Source organism: Choloepus didactylus, chromosome 22 (genome assembly GCF_015220235.1).
Source record: "Choloepus didactylus isolate mChoDid1 chromosome 22, mChoDid1.pri, whole genome shotgun sequence".
In the NCBI taxonomy this organism is placed as follows: Eukaryota; Metazoa; Chordata; class Mammalia; order Pilosa; family Megalonychidae; genus Choloepus; species Choloepus didactylus.
The window spans coordinates 29,777,081-29,804,947 of NC_051328.1; the positions used below are offsets into that span (position 1 = coordinate 29,777,081).

The 27,867-nt window shown below is 36.8% G+C and overlaps 1 protein-coding gene across 3 annotated transcripts in view; it reads right to left on the reverse strand.

Moving 5' to 3' along the window:
* Positions 1–26,830, reverse strand: part of GLG1 (golgi glycoprotein 1) — a 216,890-nt gene extending 190,060 nt beyond the window's left edge. For all 3 annotated transcript variants that reach the window (XM_037816454.1, XM_037816453.1, XM_037816455.1), the window contains exon 1: positions 26,378–26,830. In XM_037816454.1, coding sequence (XP_037672382.1) covers positions 26,378–26,818 — 441 coding nt within the window. In that variant the 5' untranslated portion in view covers positions 26,819–26,830. The remainder of the gene's footprint in view (positions 1–26,377) is intronic.
* Between the last annotated feature and the right edge of the window lie 1,037 nt (positions 26,831–27,867).

Here is a 27,867-nt window from a genome sequence, read left to right on the forward strand (position 1 = left end):
AATATAATATACTCCATGAAGGAATAGCGACTTTCTTTTTCCAAGTGATTCTTTAAAAAATAAAATTAACAAAACATATAACTAAAATAAGAAAAAATCAACCATAGAAATCATTATGCTATGATACTAAAATCTTTATGAAATAATAGCATGTAATACAACTGAAAGGCTTAATTTTATCTTCTTTAAGATAAGGCTTTAATTTATCTTCCAATCATCTGAACTGGGTTTTCTACTGTTAAGTATAATGCTTTTATCCAGACGGATTATTAACATCATTTCTAGTAGAGACAAAGAGAAAGAAATTCTGGCAAACTTTTTTAGGAGAGTCTTTATTTTTTCAAAAACACTTATAATACTTCAAAGTGATTTATTCCCATGTCTTCAAAATTGTATGCATATTTCTATAAAAAGAACTTTCTGACTGGAAAACTATTAAAATTAGAATATCCATGAATGAGAAAAAGAGTAGGTAAATGTGAGAAATAGCCTAGAATATACCACACCACTAGAAAACCTCTAGTAACCCTGACCCAAAAAATCACAAGGGGTGGGGAAGACCATCAAATACTCGTGCTAAATTTAGTACTTATAGAGAACAAAATGGATCTCAGTTCATGATTAAATATAATTTTAAAAAAATAATAAACCCCTTGGCAGTTACACTCCTTGAAATTTAAAGAAATAATCCTGCCTTCACACCATATCAAAACTCAAAAAAAGAGATGGTAATTTAACCACACTTTAAAGAAGGATTCCAATTTGTTTTCCTTTTGGAAAGGACTTCAACTGCTCTGTGCTTTATTTCCAGTGCTGTATTAAATCCAGCGATAAATATGCCCGAAACTTGAAACAAAGGAGAAAGGATATAAGAAAGACATAGTGGTATAAACACAGAACCTGTTTTAAAACGCTACTGAACACTTATTCTGGATAAAAATTTAAAGCAACTACACAGGTCAAGGCCCTGAAGCAAAGTCAAATGGTAAAGGCATATCACAGCAAGATCAATAAATAAAGCACCACTAGAGAATGGGTTTATCACCTTAAACAAGCATTGACTTTCTAAATTAGGTTGCATGACACCCAGAATTGGATAGTAAGAGTGCATTCAATGAGTAACTTCAAGTGTTTGCTCAGCAATTATTCAATTTGTTAGAAGAAAACAAACAAACAAACAAACCCAAATACAAATAAACAAACAGTGAATAATGTAGGGTATTTACCACTTTTTTTGTAATTTTGTTGCAAAATGAACAAATTTTGTCATGGAAACTACACACCCAACTATTTCTAGAATAATCTGCTTCAGTGACCATAGCAAAAATTCACCTTGGTTGAATTTCTCCTTTTCTTTAGCTCTTCTAAAAATCTAAACAATTCAAGTGTCTCAAGGGAAGAAATTAACCATATATGAAGAGAATACTGTCTGAAAATATATGCTATATAAATATATAATTAATAGATCATATAAAATTATTTAAAGTTAGTTCAACAAGTACCATCATTTCACAACTATTATAGTTTGTAACCTAATAATGAAAGAGAGGAAAAACAAACCAAGAACCTGTGTGCTAAATGCCATCTGGCAAAAAGCAGACATTAACAGCACAGCGGCATTTTAACGTATATCCAATCATTAACTTGACTCAGAAATCTCCAACTGGCAGCTATCAAGAAATAACAGCATTGAATAGCAACAATAAAACTATTTCTAAACTTCAACATGTCAAGGGAATTCATTTCAAAAATGACTGACTTCTCAGTTATCCAACAAAGAAACAAAATAATGGCATTTTTAAAAAGTCAACTAAACAGACATTTCAAAAGGTAGACAAATTCCATACAGGCTATTACTATTACTAAAACTAAATTATTGAACAATTATCTTTGATGATGGAGGATACTGGATCAGAGTAACAATTATTCACTGCACCATTAACTTGCTACACTCTAATTAATTCAGAGAATAAACTGAACATCTCATTGAAATCCACAAATCACCATTACCTGGCACTGCTAAACTGTCATGAAAAATAGCAAAAATTCCAACATGTATCCATTTGAATTGACATGCCATGCTGCAGAGCAGCCATTCAGTAGGCTCAGTTCTCTAAGTTTGGTGTATCTTAAGTCATCTGGAATTACTTTTATACATACTGAAGTTTATAATAATGAAAAGAACAGATCCAAAAACAAATTGTAACACAGAAATTAGGATTTAAGGAATGACTATGATTACTGAATAATTATATAGATATTTCTTTTTACTTTCTGGTTATATTAGAGTAGACAGAGGGAAATAACTGAAATCTCTGAATCGTAATTCGGTTTCCTTGATCTCTAATAATGATTTTGTGCCCTTGTGATTGTAAAACTTTGTGATTACACTAAATAATTTAACTTTTATGGTCAATTTATTCAAACACCATAATTACACGGAACTTTGAATAGGAAGTGAGATCTGGTAGGTTTGCACAAGTTAGTGTGAAATAACTGATACATTCCAAAGTAATTAGGGCAGAAAATAAAAAATATATTTTCAGGGAGTCCTGGCAATATGGCAGCACAGAGAGGAGCAGAATTCAGTTAGTCCCCTGGAGCAACCAGTGAACAACCAGGAACAACTATGAAATAATCTGGAATAACTGCTGGGAGACAACTGTGACTGTCCACAAATCGTACACCAGCCTGGACTGGGAGGAATGCCTGAGATCACAGCAAAGAATCTCAATAAAAACTGCAGATCTGTGCCAGGAGCCACACACACCCCTGCCCACGGTAGGCTGAGCTTCAAAACCTTGCTGTGGTAGAAAGCAGCACATTCTGAGCAAGGGAATATAGATCAGCCCAGCTTCAACTGGGGTTTTAATTAACAAATGGGGACTGCTGAATACAAGCTACAAACCCCCAATAAGCAGACTGAAGCTTCTGGTGATGACTGACCTTAAGAGCCAGAGGACTCCCCTGTCCCAGGAGGGGAGCCCAGAAGACCAGGTGTTACCTTTGGCCAATGGGTGAAACTGGGGGGGTCAGGGGAGGGTGCATAGACTGGCTCTGAAAGGGGGCTTCTGTCCCTTTTCCTCTCTCTCAACCTGGGAGCCTCAGCGGAGAAAGCCTCTGCCATTTTCAGTTCGCAGCACTCTGAACCAGACAGGGGTAGAGACAGCAGAGTCAGAGAAACAAAAGGAGCTATTCAAATGCAGATGATAACCCTCCTAGGGGGGTGTAACTTCCCTAAGAGGAAGGAGGTGGGGCCCAACTCTACCACCTGCCTTCCCTTCAGAACCAGACCCCGGAGCCTGGGGGAAAACAGCCAAAACAGAAACTGAAGGGGCCACCAGCTGGGCAGGTTAGGAAAAGCACAGCTGCTAGAGACCTCACAGGAAAGACTGTCAATCTCTAAGACACACCCACAAGGAGACTTGAAACTGAATATAAACCCATTCTGAGAACTGAACCTGTTCTGGTCTGGGAAAATCTGATAGGGGTAACCAAGGAAATCAGATGCCTAGACAACAGAAAACTACAATCTACAATAGGAAAAAATAATATATGGCCCAGTCAAAGGAACAAACATACCTCAATCAAGATACAGCTGAGACATTGTTTCACTTTAATGAAACAATCTATTAAAGACTTTTCAAAGAAATATGCTAAATCAAATCAAAAAACAAATCAATGAGTTCAGGAAAGATATGGTAAAAGAGATGAAGGATATAAAGAAAACACTGAGCGAACATAAGGTAGAAATCGAAAGTTTGAAAAAACAACTGACAGAATCCATGAAAATGAAAGGCACAACACAAGAGATGAAAGACATAATGGAAACATACAACAGCAGATCGCAAGAGGCAGAAGAAAACACTCAGGAACTGGAGAACAAGATACCTGAAAGTCTACACACAAAAGAACAGATAGAGAAAAGAATGGGAAATTATGAGCAATATCTCCAGGAATTTAAGGACAAAATAAAAAGCAGGAATGTATGTATCATGGGTGTCCCAGAAGGAGAAGAGAAAGGAAAAGGGGCAGAAGCAATAATAGAGGAAATAATCAGTGAAAATTTATCATCTCTTATGAAACATAAAATTACAGAAGCACAGCGTACCCCAAAGAGAACAGATCTGAAAAGACCTACGCCAAGACACTTAATAATCAGATTATCAAACATCAAAGATAAAGAGAGAATCCTGAAAGCAGCAAGAGAAAAGCAATCCATCACATAAAAGGAAGCTTGGTAAGACTACGTGCGGATTTCTCAGTAGAAACTATGAAGGCAAGAAGGAAATGGCATGATGTATTTAAGATACTGAAAGAGAAAAACCACCAACCAAGAATCCTGTATCTGACAAAACTGTCCTTCAAATATGAGGGAGAATTTAAAATATTCTCCAACAAACAGACAATTAGAGAGTTTGTGAACAAGATATTTGCACCACAGGAAATACTAAAGGGAGCACTACAGACAGATAGGAAAAGACAAGAGTGAGAGGTCTGGAACACAATTTTGGGTGATAGTAGCACAGCAATGTAAGTACGCTGAACAAAGATGACTGTGAGTATAGTTGAAAGAGGAAGGTTAGAAGCATGGGAGGCAACAGAAGGAAAAAGGAAAGATAAAGACTGGGACTGTATAATTCACTGAAACCTAAAGTGCTCAACAATTGTGATAAAATGTACAAATATGTTTTTACATGAGAGAGAACAAATGAATGTCAACCTTGCAAGGTATTAAAAATAGGGTGGTACTGGGGAAAAAAATACAATCAATGCAGACTAGAGACTATAGTTAACAGGAACATTGTATTATGCTTCCTTTAATATAACAAAGGCAATATACCAAAGCTAAATACCTACAAGAAGGGACATAAGGGAGGGATATGGGACTCTTGGCACTGGTGATGTTGTCTGACTCTCTTCTTCTACTTTAGTTTAATTCTGTCTTTCCTTTTGTTGCTTTTTAGCTGTCATGTTTTTCCTTCTTTTTCTTTTGTCTCTCTACCTTCTTTGACTCTTCCTCCTTCTTTGTAGAAAAAATGGAGATGTCCTTATACAGATAGTGGTGATGGTGGTGAATACATAAATATATGACTACACAGGGGATCAACGATTGTTTACTTAGGACAGAATGTATGGCGGGTAAACAAAACCACCTTTAAAAAAAATGGGCTGATGAAGAAACCTTGAGGGCAACATATTCAGTGAAATAAGTCAGATATGTAAGGACAAATATTGCAGGGTCTCACTGATATGAACTAATTATACTATGTAAATTCATAGACATGAAATATAAGTTACCAGGATATAGAAAGAGGCTAAAGAATGGGGAGTAATTGCTTATTATGAGCAGAATGTTCAACTAGGTTGAACTTCAGTATTTGGAAATGGACAGAGGTAGCACGTTATTGTGAGAATAACTAACAGTGCTGAAAGGTGTGTCAATGTGGTGGAAAGGGGAAGCTTAGAGTCCTGTATGTCACCAGAAGGAAAGTTTGAGGTTAAAAGATGGGAATGTATAAAACAGTGAATCTTGTGGGGGACAATGTCTGTGATTAACTGTACAAACATTAAAAATCTCTTTCATGAACTAGAACAAATGTATAACACTATAACCAGAATTTAATAATAGAGGGGTACATAGGGAAAAAAATATACTTATTGCAAACTATGTACTACAGTTAGTAGTATTTTAACATTCTTTCATCTACAGTTACAAATGTACTATACCAATACTATGAGTCAATAATGGAGGGGAGGTGGTTAGGGGTATGGGAAGAGTTGAGTTTTCTTTTTTTGTCTTTGTCTTCTGGAGTAATAAAAATGTTCTAAAAATTGAAAAACAAAAATTAATTGCAATGATGGATGCACAGCTGTATGATGACACTATGAGCAACTGATTGTACATTTTGGATCTTTGGATAATTGTATGGTATGTGAACAATCTCAATAAAATTAAATTTAAAATAAATAAATATATATTTATTTATTTGCAGGGCCCCCATGAGGAGGAACTGGGGAAAAATGCAGAAATGTTGGACGTCCCCACCTGGGTTATTACTGATATTCTCACAAGCATTGAGGACTAACAATTTAGTAGACTGAGACCTCGATCTTGGGGCTTTCCCTTATGAAGCTTGTTACTGTAAAGAAAAGGCTAAGCCTACTTATAATTATGGCTAAGAGTCTCCTCCAGAGAACCTCTTTATTGCTCAGATTGGCCCCTCTCTCTCTCTCTAAGCCCACTCGGTAGATGAACTCACTGCTCTCCTCCCTACGTGGGACGTAAATCCCAGGGGTGTAAATCTCCCTGACAATGTGGGACATGACTCCCGGGGATGAGCCTAGACCCAGCATCATGGGATTGAGAAAATCTTCTTGACCAAAAGAGGGAAGCAAAACGAAACAAAGTAGTGTCAATGGCTCAGAGATTTCAAATGGAGTTGAGAGGTCACTCTGAAGGGCATTCTTATGTGCTATACAGATACTCTTTTTTTAGGTTTTAGTGTATTGAAATAGCTAGAATGAAATATTCAAAACTGTCAAAATGCAACCCAGTATCCTTGATTCTTGAAGACAATTGTATAACTATGTAGAAGGTGTGTTTGTGAAAACCTTGTGGCTCACACTCCCTTTATCCAGGGTATGGATGCATGAGGAGAAAAATGGAGCAAAAACTAAACGAAAAATAGGGTGGGATAGGGAGGATAGAATGATTTGGGTGTTCTTTTTGATTTTTATTTTTTATTCTTATTTTCATTCCTTTCAGAGCAATGAAAATGTTCAAAAATTGATTGTGGTGATGAATGCACAACTATGTGATGGTGCTGTGAACAGCTGATTGTACACCATGGATGACTGTATGGTATGTGAATATTTCTCAACCAAAGCAACAGCAAAAAAAAAAAAACTTGTGACTAACCTTCACTTATAACCATTTATCCAGCTTTCTGACTTTAGAGTCTTATGATCACTAAAAACAGCCCCAAATGTTTATTAATGAAAGGTTTTGAGTCAACCCAGAACTAACCCACCCCAAGTCCAATGTTATCTTGACAAATAAATAAATGAAGCTGTATCTAACCAAAATGGGCCCACCTGACATGTGCAGTCACTTAGACTTTAACCTGTGTGACCTATACCTCATAACAATACTAAAAATCACGCCCATCATCATATTAAGGCTTTTATTTTCTTACACATGTTCTATGACTAAGCATGTAATCAATCTGCGCATGCTCAATAATTAGATCATCTCTATTTATATCACCTGGGGCCACTGTGCTCTAAAACCCGTCTATCTTTTAACGTTATAAAACTAGCAGAATTACCACAGTTTGGAGACACAGATTTTGGGGTCAACAGGCCAACTTCTCTCCTGCTTTGCACCTAGCAATAAACTATCTCTCTTTGAAACCAAGGTGTCTTAGGAATTGGTCATTTGAGCACATCAGACAAAGACTCCACTGCCTTGGTCAAGTAACAAAATGACTGTGAAAATAACATGTTCAGAGACTGAGGTAAAAAGGAGAGTCTAAGGATATTGCCTCATCATAGCAAATCTGCTTGAGAGAAGGCACTGGTTTCTCCAACCACCTTGCATCTATTTAGCACCTACAACAAGCAGGGCCTAATATCAAGGGTACAAAAACAGGAAAATACAGATCTGCACTCAGTGAGTGGAAAAGATAAGCATATGAACATAAAGCTATAATACAGAATGATCCAAGCAACAAAATAACCCAATACAAAATACAGTAGGTAGCACATCTGAATGTGTTTACTTGAAGGGGAGAATGGAGAAGGCAAGAAAAAACTTAGTAATGGTATGACAATGATTTGGTGATGAATTATGAACAGGATTACACTAGGCAGACAAGTGGGAAAGGGTTACTCTAGGCAGAGGCAAGCTGGTAGCAATCACAAGATAAACACTTATCTATAAAATAAGGTCACCTACCTCTTAGTGACCGTGATGATTAAATAAGATAATATACATACACATACAGCAGCTGCCCAATAAATGTTAACCTATCTCCTTGTCCCTTTTGGTCAATGGTTAGTTATCCAGAGAATGGGCTGAGTCAAAAGGCAAGAACTTCAGATTCTGGCAACACATATGTTCTCCAGCAAAGACCGTAACTTAAAAAGTTTTCAATTATACAAGACTTAGAAGTATACAAGAAGTCCTTTTAAATACACAGATGAACTCAGAAGAAAGGGGGATCTTCTATATGTCAGGAAAAGAAGGGAAGGAGGATTAAAAAACCAAGACACCACCTTTGCCTCCTTCATCTCTGAAAGCAAGACTGGTCACCAACAGCTCTACTGGAGCCACCCACTAAATTTCGGCGAGGGTTCCTGCTCTTGCCATGTCTGCTCAATCCCACAGGGTCTGATCCAGAAATACAGCCTCAATATGTGATGCCAATGCCTCCCTGAGGACATGAAGTATACAGACTTCACCAAGCTGGACTCAGTAATCTTCCTTGAATGGAATGTCCAAGACATCTACCTGACAAGAAATGCTAGCTCTTTTTATATAAAATAAAACTAAAAAAATCTTCCATTAAAAAAAAAACCCTAAGACTCATTGGTGTCCCAGAAGGGGTAGAGAAGGGTAAAGGTCTAGAAAGAGTATTCAAAGAAATTGTTGGGGAAAACTGCCCCAACCTTATACACAATATAAATACACAAAGCATAAATGCCCAGCGAACTCCAAACAGAATAAATCCAAATAAACCCACTCCGAGACATATTCTGATCAGACTGTCAAATACTGAACAGAAGGAGCAAGTTCTGAAAGCAGCAAGAGAAAAGCAACTCACCACATACAAAGGAAACAACAGAAGACTAACTTGTGACTACTCAGCGGCCACCATGGAGGCGAAAAGGCAGTGGCATGACATATTTAAAATTCTGAGAGAGAAAAATTTCCAACCAAGAATACTTTATCCAGCAAAACTCTCCTTCAAATTTGAGGGAGAGCTTAAATTTTTCACAGACAAACAAATGTTGAGAGACTCTGCCAATAAAAGACTAGAGCTAATAAACAAATTTAGCAAAGTAGCGGGATACAACATAAATCAGTAATGTTTCTATACGCTAGAAATGAACAAACTGAAGAGACACTCAAGAAAAAGATACCATTTTCAATAGCAACTAAAAAAATCAAGTATCTAGGAATAAATTTAACCAAAGACGTAAAAGACCTATGCAAAGAAAACTATATAACTCTACTAAAAGAAATAGGAGGGGACCTTAAAAGATGGAAAACTATTCCATGTTCATGGATAGGAAGGCTAAATGTCATTAAGATGTCAATTCTACTCAAACTGATCTACAGATTCAATGCAATCCCAATCAAAATTCCAACAACCTATTTTGCAGTCTTGGAAAAGCTAGTTATCTAATTTATTTGGAAAGCGAAGATGCCTCAAATTGCTAAAAACACTCTAAAAAAGAAAAACAAAGTGGGAGGACTTACACTCCCTGACTTTGAAGCTTATTATAAAGCCACAGTTGTCAAAACAGCATGGTACTGGCACAAAAACAGAGATATTGATCAATGGAATCGAATTGAGAATTCGGAAACAGACCCCCAGATCTATGGCCGACTGATCTTCAATAAGGCCCCCAAAGCCAATGAACTGGGACATGACAGTCTTTTCAACAAATGGGGCTGGGAGAGTTGGATATCCACATCCAAAAGAATGAAAGAGGAACCCTACCTCACACCCTACACAAAAATTAACTCAAAGTGGATCAAAGATCTCAATATAAAAGAAAGTACCATAAAACTCCTAGAAGATAATGTAGGGAAACATCTTCAAGACCTTGTATTAGGTGGCCACTTCCTAGAATTTACACCCAAAGCACAAGCAACAAAAGAAAAAACAGATAAATGGGAACTCCTCAAGCTTAAAAGTTTCTGTACCTCAAAGGAATTTGTCAAAAAGGTGAAGACGCAGCCAACTCAATGGGAAAAAATTTTTGGAAACCAGGTATCTGGCAAAAGACTGATATCTTGCATATATAAAGAAATTCTACAACTCAATGACAATAGTACAGACAGCCCAATTATAAAATGGGCAAAAGATATGAAAAGACAGTTCTCTGAAGAAGAAATACAAATGGCCAATAAACACACAAAAAAATGTTCAGCTTCACTAGCTATTAGATGCAAATTAAGACCACAATGAGATACCATCTCACACCAATTAGAATGGCTGCCATTAAATAAACAGGAAACTACAAATGCTGGAGAGGATGTGGAGAAACTGCAACTTCTATTCATTGTTGGTGGGACTGTATAATGGTTCAGCCACTCTGGAAATTAGTCTGGCACTTCCTTAGAAAACTAGATATAGAGTTACCCTTCGATCCAGCAATTACACTTCTTGGTGTATACCCGGAAGATCTGAAAGCAGTGACACGAACAGATATCTGCATGCCAATGTTTACAGCAACAGTATTCACAATTGCCAAGAGATGGAAACAACCCAAATGTCCTTCAACAGATGAGTGGATAAATAAAATGTGGTATTATACACACGATAGAATACTACGCAGCTATAAGAAAGAACGATGTTGTGAAACATATGACAACATGGATGAACCTTGAAGACATAATGCTGAGCAAAATAAGCCAGGCACAAAAAGAGAAATATTATATGCTACCACTAATGTGAACAGAGAAAAATGTAAAACAAATGGTTTATAATGTAGAATCTAGGGGAACTAGCGATAGCAATTAAAGAAGGGGTAATGATAACCCAGTAAGAACAGATAAGCTATCATGGATAAATTCAATGTTCTGAGAATGCCCAGGAATGACTATGGTCTGTTAATTTCTGACGGGTACGGTAGGAACAAGTTCACAGAAATGTTGCTATATTACGTTATTTTCTTGGGGTAGAGTAAGAACATGTTGGAAGTAAAGTAGTTATCTTAGGTTACTTGTCTTTTTCTTACTCCCTTGTTATGGTTTGTTTGTAATGTTTTTTTTATTGTATGTTTTTTTTACTTTTTTTATATAGTTGATTTAAAAAAAAGAGTTAATCATAAAAAAAAGAAAAAAAACAATGAAAAAAATATGCAGAGCCCCATTGACGAGCTGGTGGAGAATGCAGGGGTGTTGGGCTTCCCCACCTCAATGGCTGCTGATGTGCTCACAGACATAGGGGACTGGTGGTTTGATGGGCTGAGCCCTCTACCACAGCACTTGCCCTTGAGAAGACTGTTGCTGCAAAGGAGAGGCTAGGCCTGCCTGTAATTGTGCCTAACAGCCTCCTGTAGAGTGCCTCTTTGTTGCTCAGATGTGGCCCTCTCTCTCTAGCTAAGCCAACTTGGCAGATGAAATCACTGCCCTCCCCACTACATGCGATCTGACACCCAGGGGAGTGAATCTCCCCGGCAACGTGGAACATGACTCCCGGGGAGGAATCTAGATCCGGCGTCGTGGGATGGAGAACATCTTCTTGACCAAAAGGGGGATGTGAAAGGAAATGAAATAAGCTTCGGTGACAGAGAGAGTCCAAAAGGAGCCGAGAGGTCACTCTGGTGGGCACTCTTACGCACAACATAGACAACCTTTTTAGTTGCTCATGAATTGGAATAGCTAGCAGTAAATACCTGAAACTATCAAACTACAACCCAGAACCCATGAATCTTGAAGAAGATTGTATAAAAATGTAGCTTATGAGGGGTGACAATGTGATTGGGAAAGCCATGTGGACCACACTCCCCTGTGTCTAGTTTATGGATGGATGAATAGAAAAATGGGGGAAGAAAAAAAAAAGGCACTCAGTGTTCTTTTTTACTTTAATTGTTCTTTTTCACTTTAATTTTTATTCTTAATATTTTTGTGTGTGTGGTAATGAAAATGTCAAAAATTAATTTTGGTGATGAATGCACAACTATATAATGGTATTGCAAACAACTGAATGTACGCTTTGTTTTGTATGACTGCATGGTATGTGAATATATCTCAATAAAAAAAGAAAGAATAAAATTGGAACTGAGATTACCACATAAGACTAAATCTGTTTCCATACTTTAAATCAAAGAGATTATAACACTGAAAACGGATCACAAGAAAGTGGCTCCCTTTCCACACTTGAGAGCAGAAAAAATTAAAATGTGACTGTGTAACAACATTCATCTTCCTAGAGTAAATGGGAAGGAATATAAACTTCTTGATAGAACAAATTTAAGGCTGGCATATGAAAAACTTTGACTTCACTTGCGCAAGAAAATCATGACAGGGTTTGCTAGCTATCAGATAAAATGTTGTACCCCCCACCCACCCACCCTTTCACAGTGTGCACTTGTCACTGAGAGGCAGCTGCCCAGTCAGGAGTGCATGACCCAGTCACCATATAGCCAGGTGCTGCCATGCGACAAGTTCTCACCCTTGGAATGTGGACAAAAGCAGAGTTTATCACCTCAGGCCAGGGCTTTTAAGAACAGAGAGTTAAAAGGGTGACTATTATGGTATGTGGATTATACTTCTATTAAAAAAAAAGAAAAGAAAGAAGAGCTAAAAATAAAAAAAAAACTTAACGATTAAAAAGCAGCAGAACCCAAGAACAGGGCTTCTCCACTCTCTATCCTGCCAGAAAGCAGAAGGCTCCAAAGCCCTAGGAACTGGAACCTCAAGAGGAGAGGAACCAGGGTCCCTGAATCACCAGATGGGTAATAGTCTTCCACCAACCAGGAACAACTATTCAGAAATAAACTTCTCTTGTGTTAAGCCACTGATATTTTGGGGTTTGTTACAGCAGGTAATTTTGACCTGGATGATACATTAACTGAAAGGGAATCTTTTTTCTTGTAAACTGGTAAAAGGCTTAAATGAACCCAGTTACAAGACAAGTTGGCCCTCTTCATAAATAACGAAATGATTAACTGTGTAACTGTCATAAAGTAACTTTGTCAACACAGGGGCAATAAAAAAGAAGAGCTCTTGTTTTAACTTAAAAAAAATACTAAATAAGTAACATATGCAGATGGCTCAAATATTTTTAAACTAAAAAGTATAAAGAATATAGTGGAAAATTTCCCACCTACCTTTATCCTCCATTAGCCTAGTTCCCCTTTTCCCAAAGGTGACAATTTCTCTTTTGTATCTTTTCAGAGCGTTTTAATGCAAATACAAGCAAACTACAAATAAGTATTCTTATTCTTCTTCCTTGATTATGAAAAAAGGTGGGCTACTATATGAATCGTAACTTTGCTTTCATCATTTAATAAGAGATCTTAGACATCTTTCTATACAGGACATAAAGAGCTGCTTCATTCTTTTTCACAGCAATACAATAGTTCATTGTATGGATGCATCACAATTTATTTAACCATTCCTTTACTGAGGGGTGTTGGGTTATTTCCAATCATTTGCTATGCCAAAAACAATGTTTTCATTAAAACACCCTCTACAATCAACAAGAATAGCTCAATTATTTAAACAAACCAACATAAAACTACAGTTCTCTTTATAAGTATTATATATTAAATTTTAACAGCTATTGAGGTATATTTGAGATATAATAAACTGAACAGATTTATATTTGATAAGTTTTAATATGTGTATACACCTGTGAAACTATCTCCACAATCAAGACAGTGAACATATCTTAAAATCTTCTCAAGCCTCTTTGCAATCCCTCCTTTCTGTACCCTTCTACCCTCATCCCCAAGCAATCACTGACCTGCTTTCTGTCACTACATATTCATTTCCATATCCTCCAATTTTATATAAATAGAATCATACAGATATACTATTTTAAAAATCTAGATTCTTACTTTAAGCACAATTCTGAGTTTCATCCATGTTTGTATCAGTAGTTCATTCATTTTTACTGTTGAGTGATGTTCCATTGTGTGGATATGCCACAATTTGTTATCTATTCAACTGCGAATTGGTAGACATTTTGATTATTACAAGTAAAACTGCTATGAAAGTAAAAAAACAAACAAAAACACCCTCTACGTTTATTATACTGATTATGTGTAAATTTATCTGAATAAATTTTCAGTAGTATAACTGTTGGGTCAGTTGTTAGGCTCCTTTTCTAACAAATTCTCCCACTCATTTCCATTTGATATGACAGAAGTCAAAAGTCAAGAGGTATCTGATACTCTCTAAAAGTTTCACTCACTAAGTTTATTTGTCAGAAACTTAAATCCTTTAGAGTGCTCCTATGCCAGCTAAGTCCTCAAACCCAGAGGCAATAGCCTCTTCAAGAACATCAAATAGATGTGTCCCCTTTGCTCATAAAATTGACATCCTTTTTCAGCACGAACAGGTTAGGGTGGTCACTGCCTAGACATCCCTGAAGATGGGGAAAGTGATTAAACTAGGGGAAGGGGTAGTAACAGACAAGATGGAATTTAACAAAGGATTATGAATATTGAATCTTTATATAATTTTCTTTTCTTAGTTGCTAGGGTATTAGAATAGTTTGAAGGAAAGAACTGAAATGGTGGAATTGTAACCCATAGCATCCTTTGAAATTTGTTCTATAGCTACTTGTTAAATAGTAATTTGAAAGTTATCACCCTTTTGTGATACACAATAAGAAAATAACTGAAACTATGTTACTATAACTCACAATAACTCTGGGAATTTCCTAAATATCTAATTGTTAAATCATACTTTGAAAGATATTACCTTTTTGTACATATATTTCATAATACGGAAATAACTGAAACTGTTGAATTGTAACCTATAATATTCTTTGAAATTTGCTCTCTACTTGTTCAACTGCACTTGGAAAGTTATCACTTTTATGTATATATGATAAAATATGATAAAAAATAAATAAAACAATCATTGGGTAAAAAAAAAAAAATTCAAGAGGTGGTGATTTCTTAGTTGCCAAAAGATGGAAGCAACCCAAGTGCCCAACAACCGATGAATGGTATATACATACAATGGAATATTATTGATCTGAAGAAAGTAATGAAGTCCTGATACATGCGACAACATGGATGAACCCTGAAGACATCATGTTAAGGGAAATAAGCCACATACAAAAGGACAAATATTGTATAATCTCACTGACTTGAAACAATTAGAATAAGCAAATTCACAGAATTCAAATCTAGACTATAGATCACCAGGGGATGGGGTAAGTATAGAGAACGGAAGTTAAGGCTTAAAATATACAGGGTTCCTATATGGAATGATGGAAATGTTTTGGTAATGGATGGTGGTGATGGTAACACAACATTGTAAACACAATTAACAGCACTGATTGTGATTAAAAGGGGAAATGTTAGATTGTATATATGCTAACAGAATAAATTTAAAAAAAAATCCATGGAACTACACTATACAAACAATGAGCCCTAAATTAAACCATGGACTTTAATTAATAGCACAATTATTAAAATGTGCTATCATCAATTGTAGCAAATGTTCCACCCCAATGCAAGCTGTTGGTGGTGGGGTGTTGTATGGGAATCATGTATTTTATGCATGATTGTTCTGTAAACCCAAAACTTCTCTCATAGAGAATAAAAGAAAGAAAAATGAGGTAGTGATTTCTACTTCCATCCATGAAGAATTAACTACTATGAGAATTGCCCCATCTACCATCACCATAAACAACTAAAAATATATATATGAAATTATATTTAGTCTCTGGATAACAGGACGATGATCCCTGTGAAGGAAGGGAAGCGAACAAGGTATGCCTGATGACTGCGCCAGCTTACTGTCTGGAATCTATTTCTAGGCTGCAGCACTGGGCATGAACCAAACAGAATCTGGTGATATTGCTGAGCAGAGAAGAGAAATTAAAGTTCAGGTGAGCTAAGGCAGCAGAATTTTCAGAACAGAATGCTGGAAAAAAGAACTGCACAGAGAAAGAGCTCCCAACACCTATAGAGGGATCCCCTCAGGCATGTATTGATCTGTCTATATGAGGAAATTCCCTGAGGCCAGGGGAAAAAAAACACTGAAAAGCAAATAGGCCAGATAATTCCTGAAGCAACCACAAGGCACAGAACAGTTCATTCCCATCAGTTAGAAGAGAGAAATCTCATACAACATGGCGCATTGGGTAAAGTTCCAGAAGAGTCATACTTCAGCAATGGAATTAAATTAGGTGTAGACCAATGGTTGCTCTGAACCCACCCTAACAAAGCTTAAAAGCAATCCTCAGAGAATCAAACTGATCTGCATATAACCTGTGTTCCAGAATTAAGTCCAATACTCTTTAAAGGAATCTAACCAAATCCAGCACTCAAAGATGCAAAATTCAAAACACCCAAAATCCAATAAGAAATACCACATGCAAAGAAATAGGAAAATATAACGAATAACTAAAAGAAAAATTAATCAATAGAAAACAACTCAGAAATAACAGGGATGATGAAATTAGCAGATAAGGACCTTAAAACATCTAGTGATAAGTATAACAGATATAAAGAAAAACATGAATATAATGAGGGAAGAAATGAGATATATTAAAAAAGGCCCAAACCCAAATTTCTAGAGATGAAAAATAGAATATCCAAAGCAAAAACAAATAAACAAAAAATAACCACCCAAAAAGCTTTTATCTGTACATATAATAAACATTCAGATCCTAATAAGTCTATCAAAGTTTAATATGAGATCCAAAACTAACTCTGCTCATTATCTCTGAAACATGCCTTAAAAATACTGAAAATATTTTATACCGTCCTTAAAATATGATGAAATTTTGTTATTTATACTGTAACGTAGATTACATCATAGGCCAGAGAAAAATGTTCCATCTTAGGAAAATAAGAGCAAAAGTCTTTACATATTTTTGAAAAGTTGCCAATTTTCAGGAAAATTTCAGTAATTTATATATACATATAGATGTATATGGCTTTACAAAGAGTAAAAAGATACAATCAATGCCTTTTGTTTCTCAAGTGACAAAACAGCTGCAGAAAAGAGGAATCTTTTTCCATCCCGCAGAAGGGAGGATATTTTTATGTAACACATTCTTCAGAATATAAGAACCATGTTTTTCCCTCTTATATGTGAGAATGGAGTTTCCTTTGTTTGATAAGTTGTATATTCCAAATTTGGGCATCATTTAGACCAAAAGAAATAAAGAACATTTGGCAGAACTGAATTCCTTAACAGAGTATTCACCCTTTTGCACTCCATAATGTCAGCATAAGTACATTTTAAATATCTGGTAAAGACTCTGCAAATGTTCTTGACCTTATTCCAAAGTTTTCTTGAAGTAAGGAACCTTGTAAGGATTATATAAAAGGTGTGGAGCATTACAGGTCATGTCGCATTTCTCTTAAGACCATGAACATAGAGCCTTATCTTGAACAATTTCATCTCCAACAACAAAGAATAAAGCAAAGGGAAAGACCACTTATTGGATAAATACATATTTGATGAATGGTCTACATAATTTTTTTCATCCTCACCACAACCCTGTGAGAGGTTTCATCCCTCAATTTTATAGACAAGAAAACGGAAAATTGAAGAGATTAATTTGTTCAAGGTCACTGTAAGTGAACAAAGATTTGAATCCAGGAGTGTCTAGCACCAAAGTCCATTCTACTTTTCCACTTACCACACTGTTTCTCTGATCAAAAGTTCCTCATGACCATAGCATCTTACCTTCTCTGATTTTTATTTCATAACAAGCTCAGGAGATGGCACTAATTAATGGATGGCAGGTTTCATTCATGATTAAAAACTCTCCATTACACTCTCTTCTCAGTCCTTAAAGACACTATCCATAGCATCTAGTTTATCACAATACAGAGCTGATTTGGCCAGTGCAAGAACTTTGGGGATTCTTTTAAGCAGCTTGCAGGCTGTCTTTCTGGTTTAAACCTAAATTACAAATGAAATCTTCCTAGATATCAGAGCCTTTCTTTAAACACGATTTCTTTTGTTCCTTTTTTTTTTTTTAAATGTTCTTGTATGTTTTGCATTTGAACTGATTTAGAATATGTTCACATTCTCTTGGCTAATTTTCCTCACATAATTTTGCTTAACTGTTTAGCTTGCTTATAATTTTGTATATATATCATGTTACTTTTTTAAAGAAATAAAAAACACTTTTTAAGAGTTTGATCTATTTTTTAAAATGTGCAGAATCCAAGTCAGTATCCATTTTTACTAACTCCCCCTATAGAGTCATACATGTGATTCAAGCTTTCAACTGAAGGATTTACATGTGCTGTAAAAACCATGCATCAATCTAACAAAATTGTCTAATTTCAGTAAAATATTAAAGCTGAATAAAAATAGATGCCTGATTCTCTTAATTCATTATTTTTAGATTCCAGTCCACACTTCTTGTTCTTCCACACTCTATTTTAATGCAGATACAAGGGTTGGTACTGGCACAGTTCTGAGGACCATCACTTGAGATTCTTTTTTAAGTTTCAAATTTATCTAACTCAACCAAAGATGAGTCACCTACGGACTTCCAGTTTTATCAGACTTGTTCCTATCAAGTTGAGGGAGCTGTAGCACCCTTACAAGATTAGGGGGTATTTTAAAGTTGCTAAATTAAGAATTTCATGATATGAACCACCAATTTAAGAGAAAAATGAAAAGTATTGAAAAGCATTTTTCTGATCCTTCCAAACATTTCCTCTATCATACGCCCATGGCATTTAATTTATCTCTTGCTTATGCCACTTACTGCTTATAATTTGCATTATGGTTTTTGGTATAGATATCTTTCTCTTGTTCTAGATCAGTGCTGTCCAATAAAAATATAATCTGAGCCATAAATATTATCTGATGTTTTCCAGTAGTCATAAAGTAAGAAGTAAACTTAATTTTAATAATGTATTTTATTTAGCCCAATATAGACAAAATATCATTTAATTATATAATATAAAAAATATTAATGAGATATTTTACATTCTGTTTTGTACTAAGCCTTCGAAATCAAGTAGGCATTTTACACTTACAGCACATCTCAATTCAGATTAGTCATGTTTCAAATGCTCAATAGCCACATATGGCTGGTGTCTACCACACTGGACAGTGCAGTTCCAGGTTATAAATGCTTAGGAATGGGGGGAGATAGACATAGTTAATTACAGCTGGAGAGACGTGCTTTCAAATCTTAGTTTCATTACTTACTGGCTGTGAGGAAAATTACATAAAACTCAGTTTCCTCATTAAAAAAATAATAATAAAATGTCTCTCAGAGGACTAAAATGAGATTTAATACCTAGAAAGCATCTAGCACCTTAGGACAGAGCACAAAGAAAGCCTTCAATAAATGCTAATTATTTTCATATTTTTATATCCTCTAACACTGAGCACAGTGCCTTGCACATAGGGGGTCTTTAACAAATGTTTGCTGAACAATGAAAAATTAATTTGAATGGCACCCTATAAGCCATTTTAATGTTTCTTTTTAAAATATACAACATCTAATATAAACAGAAGTTTTTTTGTTGCTTAGTTTTGAACACATTTTGAGAAATATACCAAAGAGAAATGTAGCATTTCTTCTTTGGACTGTCAAGTAGTTTATTAATCAACTTTATACTGTAAAGCACTCTTAACAAGAGGCTTCTTAAAAAGTATTTGCCATACAACGCAGGAATATGACTCCCAGGGATGAATCTGGACCGCACATTGTGGGATTGAGAAAATCTTGACCAAAAGGAGGATGAGAAATGAAATGAAATAAAGTTTCAGTGGCTGAGAGATTCCAAATGGAGTCAAGAGGTCACTCTGGTGGGCATTCTTATGTACTATACGGAAAACCCTTTATAGGTTTTGATGCATTGAAATAGCTAGAAGTAAATACCTGAAACTATCAAACTGCAACCCAGTAGCCTTGACTCGTGAAGACGATTGTATACAAATGTAGCTTACAAAAGGTGACAGTGCGACTGTGAAAGCCTTGTGGATCACACTCCCTTTATCCAGTGTATAGATGGATGAGTAGAAAAATGGGGACCAAAAAAACTAAATGAAAAATAGGGTGGGGGGGGATGACTTGGGTGTTCCTTTTTACTTTCATTTTTGATTCTTATTTTCACTTTTTCTGGTACAAGGAAAATGTTCAAAAAACAGGTTGGGGTGATGAATGCACAACTAGCTGATGGTAATGTGAACAACTGATTGAGCACTTTGGATGACTGTATGGTATGTGAATATATCTCAGTAAAATTGAGTTTAAAAAAAAACTATTTGCCATATACGACAATGCCCTTTTATGGGTAACCCTGTAGGAAAATTTTCATCTCAGGCTGGGATAAAAACACATCCCATTTCTGGGTTTTACTTGTACCAGCCAGAGATACATATTACAACTGTATAATCTAAACTATGAAATAGCTCTCAAACTCTACTTCAGTCAGTACAGTGCCCTTAATTCCTCAGAGCATCTCCCCTTTTCACCTATGTTTAAATTCCCTTGCACATTCTCTGCATTCCCACATATCAGAGAATCATAAGGCACCAGAACTAGAAGGAACTTAGGAGTCTTAGTGTTTTTCAAAGCATGTGGTATACAATAATATTGTATATTTTATTGGTCATATATTTAGTTTAACACATATAGAAAAATATAATACATCAACTCATGATTTTGTGTATTTCCTCTCTTAGGTCAAGGCTAAAGCAGACAATCCCTACTTAAGGAAAAAAAACAATGATGTGATTTTTACAATAAGAGTAGCAGAACTGGGTTTTGAATCCTAATCTTGGGATCTTTAGACTGCCGTAAAGAATTTACTATACAAATGTAAGAGCTAAAATCATAAGACTCTTAGCTAAAAGACAACATAGAGGGAAATCTTCATGACCTTAGATGTGCCAAAGAATTCTTAGATATGACACCAAAAGATGAGCAACAAAAGAACGATAGATAAATTCAACTTCATTGAAATTATAAACTTGTGCATCATTGGAACAACTAGAAGTAAATACCTGAAACTATCAAACTGCAACCCAGTAGCCTTGACTCATAGATGACTGTAGAGCAATGTAGATTACAAAAGGTGACAGTTAGATTGTGAAAGCCTTATGGATCACACTCTCTTTATCCAGTGTATAGATGGATGAGCAGAAAAATGGGGACAAAAAAAACTAAATGAAAAATAGGGTGGGAGGGGGTAATGTGTGTTCTTCTTTACTTTGATTTTTTATTCTTATTTTCACTTTTTCTGGTACAAAGAAAATGTTCAAAAAATAGACAGGTGATGAATGCACAACTATATGATGGTGCTATGAACAACTGACTGAACACTTTAGATGACTGTATGGTATGTGAATATATCTCAATAAAATTGAATTAAAAAAAAACTTCTGCATCAAAGGAGTTTATCAAGACAGTATCTGAATGTGGTTGAAAAGGGGAAAATTTAGGTGGTATGTATGTTGCTAGAAGGAAAAGAAAAAACAATATAGGACTGTACAATACAGTGAACCCTAATGTAAACTATGGACTACTGTTAATAGTACAATTATAATAACATTCTCTCATCAATTGTAACAAGATTACCACTCTAATGTAAAATGTTAAAAATGGGGATGGGTATACAGGAACTCTGTATTTTTTGCATGATCTTTCTGTAAACCTAGAACGTCTCTAATTACAAAAAAAAATTTAGGCAATGGATGATGGTGACGGAGGCACAACTTTGCGAACGTAATTACCGCCACTAAGTTGAATATCTGAAAAAGGATAAAAAGGCAAAGTTTAAGTTGTACATGTTACCATAAGAAACAAACAAACGTAGAACTATACAATACAAAGGGTAAACCCTAATGAAATGCATTATTCCAAATAGTCACAGCCCAAGTGTCCATCACCAGATGAATGGATAAACAAAATGTGGTACAACCATAACATGGAGTATTATTTGGCCATAAAAAGGAATGAAGTTCTGCTACACTCTACAATATGGATGAACCTTGAAAACATCATGCTGAGTGAAATAAGCCAGGCACAAAAGGACAAATATATGATTTCGCTTATATGAAATATCTAGATATAGCAAATGTATAGAGATAGAAAGCAGATTAGAGATTACCAGGGCTCAAAAGAAGGGGCAAAAGGAAGTTTTTGCTTTGTGGATAAAGAGTGTGTGTAAATTTTAGAAATTTTTTTTTAATAATTTACTATCTGTATGAAATGAAATGATTAAATACTCTCTTATATAATTGCTTCTTTTTTTTAAGATATGCAAAATTTTACTTTTAAAAATACCTTCATTACAAAGTTAAAATCTGGGAAGGCTCATTGTTCCCCCACATAAAGCATTACACTCCTACCATACCAAAAGAAAATTAACAAGAAATTAACAAGAAAATCAAGCTTCTTGATCACAATCTCCTTTACCAATTCAACTGTAAGCAATGCCAGTGGTCTTAAAGTACTAGTGTTTTTCTGCAATGATAGGTGCATAATAGATCAATAATGATTTGATTACTTGGTTAGATTGCCTTCAACCACTGAGAGCTAGCATAGGAGGAAATTTCACATTGGCTCCAACAAAACATGCATGATATATCCTAAAACCAAACAGTGTCTGGATTAACTGTCGTTGGTATTATTCATACCACTGCTTCCTCCCATGAATGAACAGGGAGACAGGAGATAGTGGACATATAAATCCCAGAAACTATACAATATATACGAACAGAAAATAAATACACGAAACAATTCATAGAGGTTAAATTACAGGGGCCTTAGAAATTGTACTGCTACCCAAACCTCTCATTTAACACTTGAGGAAACTGAGACTCAGAGTGTTAAATGACTTGCCTATGGTCATACAATTAGTTAACGGCAGTGCCAGCAGTTGCTACCCAATTGTTCTTGACAGTGAAGAAAAAGAGTTTACTTCCATGCAGCCCTTCCCATTTAGTGTCCATTCTCAAAAGTCATATACTAATTTCCTTAACTCAAGCACCCATGGTAAATTGGAACGAGTACGGTCTTTGAAATCAAAAAAGAATCTGCTCTATCACCGATGAAGTAACACCGGCCAAATTACCTCTTCTCAACTGAGATGATAACACTATCCACTTCAAGGCAGACCATCAAGAGTATTAAATGAGATGATAAAGATAGAGTTGTATACAGTTAAATGAAAGGTGAGGAACAGATTAAGGAAAATGTACACCAAGAGTTTGAAAGTGGGGTTTATTGGTTTGTAATGCTGCGATGCTCATTCCTATTCAACACATAAAGTAGTCCATCTTAAATAAATATTTATAAAGCATTCACTCTGTATATAATACTTAGACACTAATCCTCAAATTTATAATCTGAGACTGACATACCAAGAGAAGGTACCAAGAACTTCTGAAGAAATATTTCATAATGCTTTTAATAAAAAAGAATACTTACATTTCCAGGCTGTTTTAAAAAAAAAAGTCTGTATCAGAGACATACATTTAAGTATTTATGAATGAAATTATATGGTGCCTGGGATTTGTTTTTAAACATCCCAGTTTCCCAAACCCTCCACCCCTCCCCCAACTGTGGTGACAACTGAAGGTGGGTGATGAATACATGGAGATTCATTATACTATTCTCTCCACTTCTATGTATGTTTGAAAATTTCCTAATTAAAAAGGTTTTTTTTTTAATCTGTCAAAAACAAAAAACCCAAGGCAAACGATGAATATCACAAACAAACTCCTTTTAGGAACCAATGTCTCCATCCGGAACTTCTAAACACTGGGTACTACTGGCCATTTCAGTCAAGAATACTTATTTTTAAATTACTCTCAACATAGAACATCTGCTATCTCTTTATCACATACTAGAAAGCAGTATCTTCTCTTTTGTCGGTATTTCTACTGCTTTACTGGAAGGTAGAGCCCAGAGAGTATTTTTCCTTTTTCTATTTACATTTTCTAGCTAGATTTTACATACATCTGGACCTACTACTAGTTATACTTATAACCAGAACTACTATCACACCATTATTGCTGTTACAACTACCATTTAATAGTGAGCCTACTGGGTCTACTAGGTCTTTTAGAAAGCATGACTCATCTGGCAGTTACAAGAATAAACTCCCTTTAGTCTATATGTAGTTCATACCACAGCTAGCTAATATACAGATTTTGAATTTGTTGGTATATAATGCATTAGACAAACTGAAAGTATCTGTTGAAATTTCATAAAAATTAACTTTTGTAAGTGAATTACTACACTAATACACTAGATAGAACCTTAAAATATTTGAATATTTGAAGTCATGTCTTAATTTAACACTATACTCCCCCATGTTATTTCTAAATAAAAATGTGGTTTACAACTATGCTACCACTTATAGACTCACATACTCTGCCTTTTCATTATTCTAACAGGCAAGTGCAGAGAGAACAATCTTCCTTGGGTTTGTATCCAAAGGGATCAAAAGTACATATGCTGACTTCCCTATCAAATAGCCCTACTTACTGAACAGCAAATACAAAACATATCCCATACATTTTTCTATAAATGTGCCTAGTTAATTTTTTTAATAAAGGTATGCTTTCAAATTCTCAAACTAAGTGAAACAAAATTTCCTTTAGCTTTCTTTAAAGAAAAAAAAAAGTTTAAAAATAACTCTACTTCCTGAAGAACACAGAGGTTCATGGTACTCTTCTTTCAATTTTTTGGTATATAAAATTAAAGGAAAACTAATTAAATTGGAAATTTGGACTCCCTCCTCCCCACCCCACCCCAAAAAAATTACCCCCACCTCCAATTTACATGACACCTTTCTTCCTCTGAAGCATAAAACTGCCTCTATTAGCTTAATCAATCAACAAGGTCTCTAATCAGTGTGAAGAACTGAATTAGGTACTCTAAGTCACAAAGGAAACACAGGACCTAGTATCTACCCTCAAAGAGTTTATGTATTATCTCCATAAAGAAAGAAAAATGTAGTTACTTAAATAATTTCCTTGCTGTGAATCTTATGTCAATGGCAGAGCTGGGATTAAATTTCTAGGCCAGGTTCTTAACAATAAGTAATGCAAGAGAGACAGCACCCACTAAATTACACAGACTCCAAAATTAGTCAAATCTAAAGTTATTTGTAGATTATGTAAACTGCTACTCACTACCTGTATGATTAAGAAAGACTGCTCCTACAACTGGAGGTTTCCAAACTCCCTAACCCCCACAAAGGAAGAGACATGGACTCCTTGAATGGCCCACTTTTTTTGCCACTTTCTTTAACAACGTCCTCTTTCTGCAACAAACCACTAACAATATCTTTGGTCACCAATATTTGGATAGTAATTTGAGAAAACAACATCTATTCTATAGCCTCAAGGACCAAAAAGAAAATTTCAAAACACTTGACAAAGTTAAGAATCTTAGATGTATCTCCTAGAGGAGTAACTTTCTACAAACCAAGGGAATTCCATGGCTGTGAACATTTTAGACAATTCTCATGATACAACTTCCCAAACCAAACGATCTCAAGCAGCAGCTTCAATCTACTTGTCTAGGGCTAATTATATAAACTTATACCCTTGGAAAAAGGACCCCTTCCAGATTTACTTCCAAACTTTGAGAAATGTCAAATAATGCATTTATATCTCCAGCATTAAATCTAGAGAAGAAATTCTTAATGTCACTTAACTGGATCCCATCAAAAAAACATCAAATCTAGATTTCATTAAGAGTTACTGTTAAAACCACATTCAGCCGTCAGAAAGGAAAGTCCCAGAGCCCAATCACAAATACTGTATATGTGTTACCGTTTCAAATGCTGCCCCAACTTTTCAAGCTCTGGGGCACCAAGTCACTTGGAGCAATAACTTAAAACGCGAAGTTCACTACAAACTGACCAAAAGAAGTGAAGAAAAATGGCATACATTAGTTTAAGCATCAGATAATAATCGAGACTCACGAATTACAAGCATGGGGTAAAGGCAGTAAATTCTGCTGCTGACTACTATGCACATCAGAACCGAACATGAGTTACCTAAACAAACATTATCCCCTAACCACAAACAGATCATTCTTTGAGCTTAAATACGCCAACCATTTTTCATACGGATTACTAGGAATTGCTCATATCGAAGAGGATGGCAAAATCCTAAGCAGGTCTTCAGCGAGGAGCATAGAGAATAGAACCTCACACAAAAGACAGGAGCAAACAGAAACATGCTCTGGGCTTCTTCGACTGGGGCCAGGAGCTGGGTTGGGTCCCAAACCCCCGCACCGTGAACCGAAAAGAAGACCGCGGAATGAAGGCGTGGGGGATGAGAGCCTCTCGTTCACACGCGTCAGGGAGTGAGAGTCAGGGTGGGAAGGAGAGCTGCACAGAGGCAGCCAGAGAAGCAGCGGACCGGCGTCAGCAGCTTCCAAGGCCGGCTACACCCTTGGGCCCGCACCAGGCCTAGCCTCCCTGCCTCGTCCCGCCTCCTCACCTCCCTCACGTCCTGCAGGCACTCGAGCACCGCCAGGTTGTTGCTCCAGGTGTGCTTGGGGCACACACGGGTCACGTCCTCCCTGCAGGACTCCTCCTCCGCCAGCTTCCAGCCCCCGCCAGGCCCACCGGGCCCCGCTCCGCCCCGCCGGACCGAAGGCCCACCCGCCGGGAAAGGCTGCTGCGGTGGCTGAGGCGGTTGCTGCTGCTGGTGCTGCTGGTGCTGGAGCTGAGATGATAGAGGCAGCTGGGGCAGCTGCTGACCCGCCGGCCCGCCACCTCCAGGCGGCCCTACGAAGGGCGGAAGGTTGGGCCCCAGGCCCTGGCCCTGGTTTTGGCCGCCCTGGCCTGGTTGTTTCTCGGCCCCGGCCGCGGCCAACAACAGCAGCTGCAGCGCCGCCGACAAGCGGAACATTCTCCGTACACGTCCACACGCCGCCATCTTGGATCCGCGGCGAACTCGACGCACCCGCCGGCGCCGCGTATTTAAATGAGGGGGCGGGGCCGGGGGCCGGGGGCAGGCGTAGCCCACCCGAGCCCCTCCCCGGCCGGCGCCGACCCGGAGCTGAGAGCCGAGCGAGGGAGGCGGCCGCGCCCGAAATGGCCGGAGGCGTGGACCGCGTCGACGGAAAAACGGCCTTCTTTACCCGGGGAGTTGTTAGTGCTCCATAAAAAGCCTGGGTAGAGCGGCTTTGCCTATAAAAAGGAGTTGCGGTTGCCACAACCAAGATGGCCGGTAGAATATGTCTCCGGTTCAATGACTTGATTAAAACCCGCGCAACTTTGTGTAGAGGTTAAGTTTACACGGTCAGGCATTGTCCGGAATCTCAGAGCCTCTTCTTTCATCTCACCCTTTTCGCTCCCATCTGCCTCAAAAGCCTGTCTTACCCAGAGAGCAAGGCAGCTGTGAATAAAACTTAAGAGCACAGGTTCCAAGATCAGAAAAGACCTAGTTTATAATTCTTGCTCTTCGTTAGACTAGGCAAGTCCTTTAACTTTTCCGAAACTCATTTTTTTCACCTAAACCAGAAAGAATTTAACTCATGTTTAAAGGGTGAAAAGAACATAACAAAACACATCTTTAAGGACTGTCTTGGTTTCTTGGAGTTGCTATAACAAATTACCGCACAAACTGGTGGCTTAAAATAACAGAAATTTCTGATCTCACAATTTTGGAGGCTAGAAGTTCAAAAACAAGGTGTTTGGCAGGGGTTTGCTCCATCTGAAGACTAGGGAAGAAACCACGCCTTTTTCTGCTGTTTTTCTGGTGGCTGCTTGCTGACAATCCATGCTGTTCTCTCATCTGTCTGTCTGTGTCCAATTCCCTCTTCTTATAAGGAGATCTGTCATTTTGGATTAGAGCCCACCTTAAACCAATTTGGCCTCATTTTAACTAATAATATCTTCAAAGCTCCTATTTTCAAATAGGGCCACATTCTCAGAACTGGGGGTTAAGGCTTGAATATCTCTTTTGGGGGGACACAATTCATT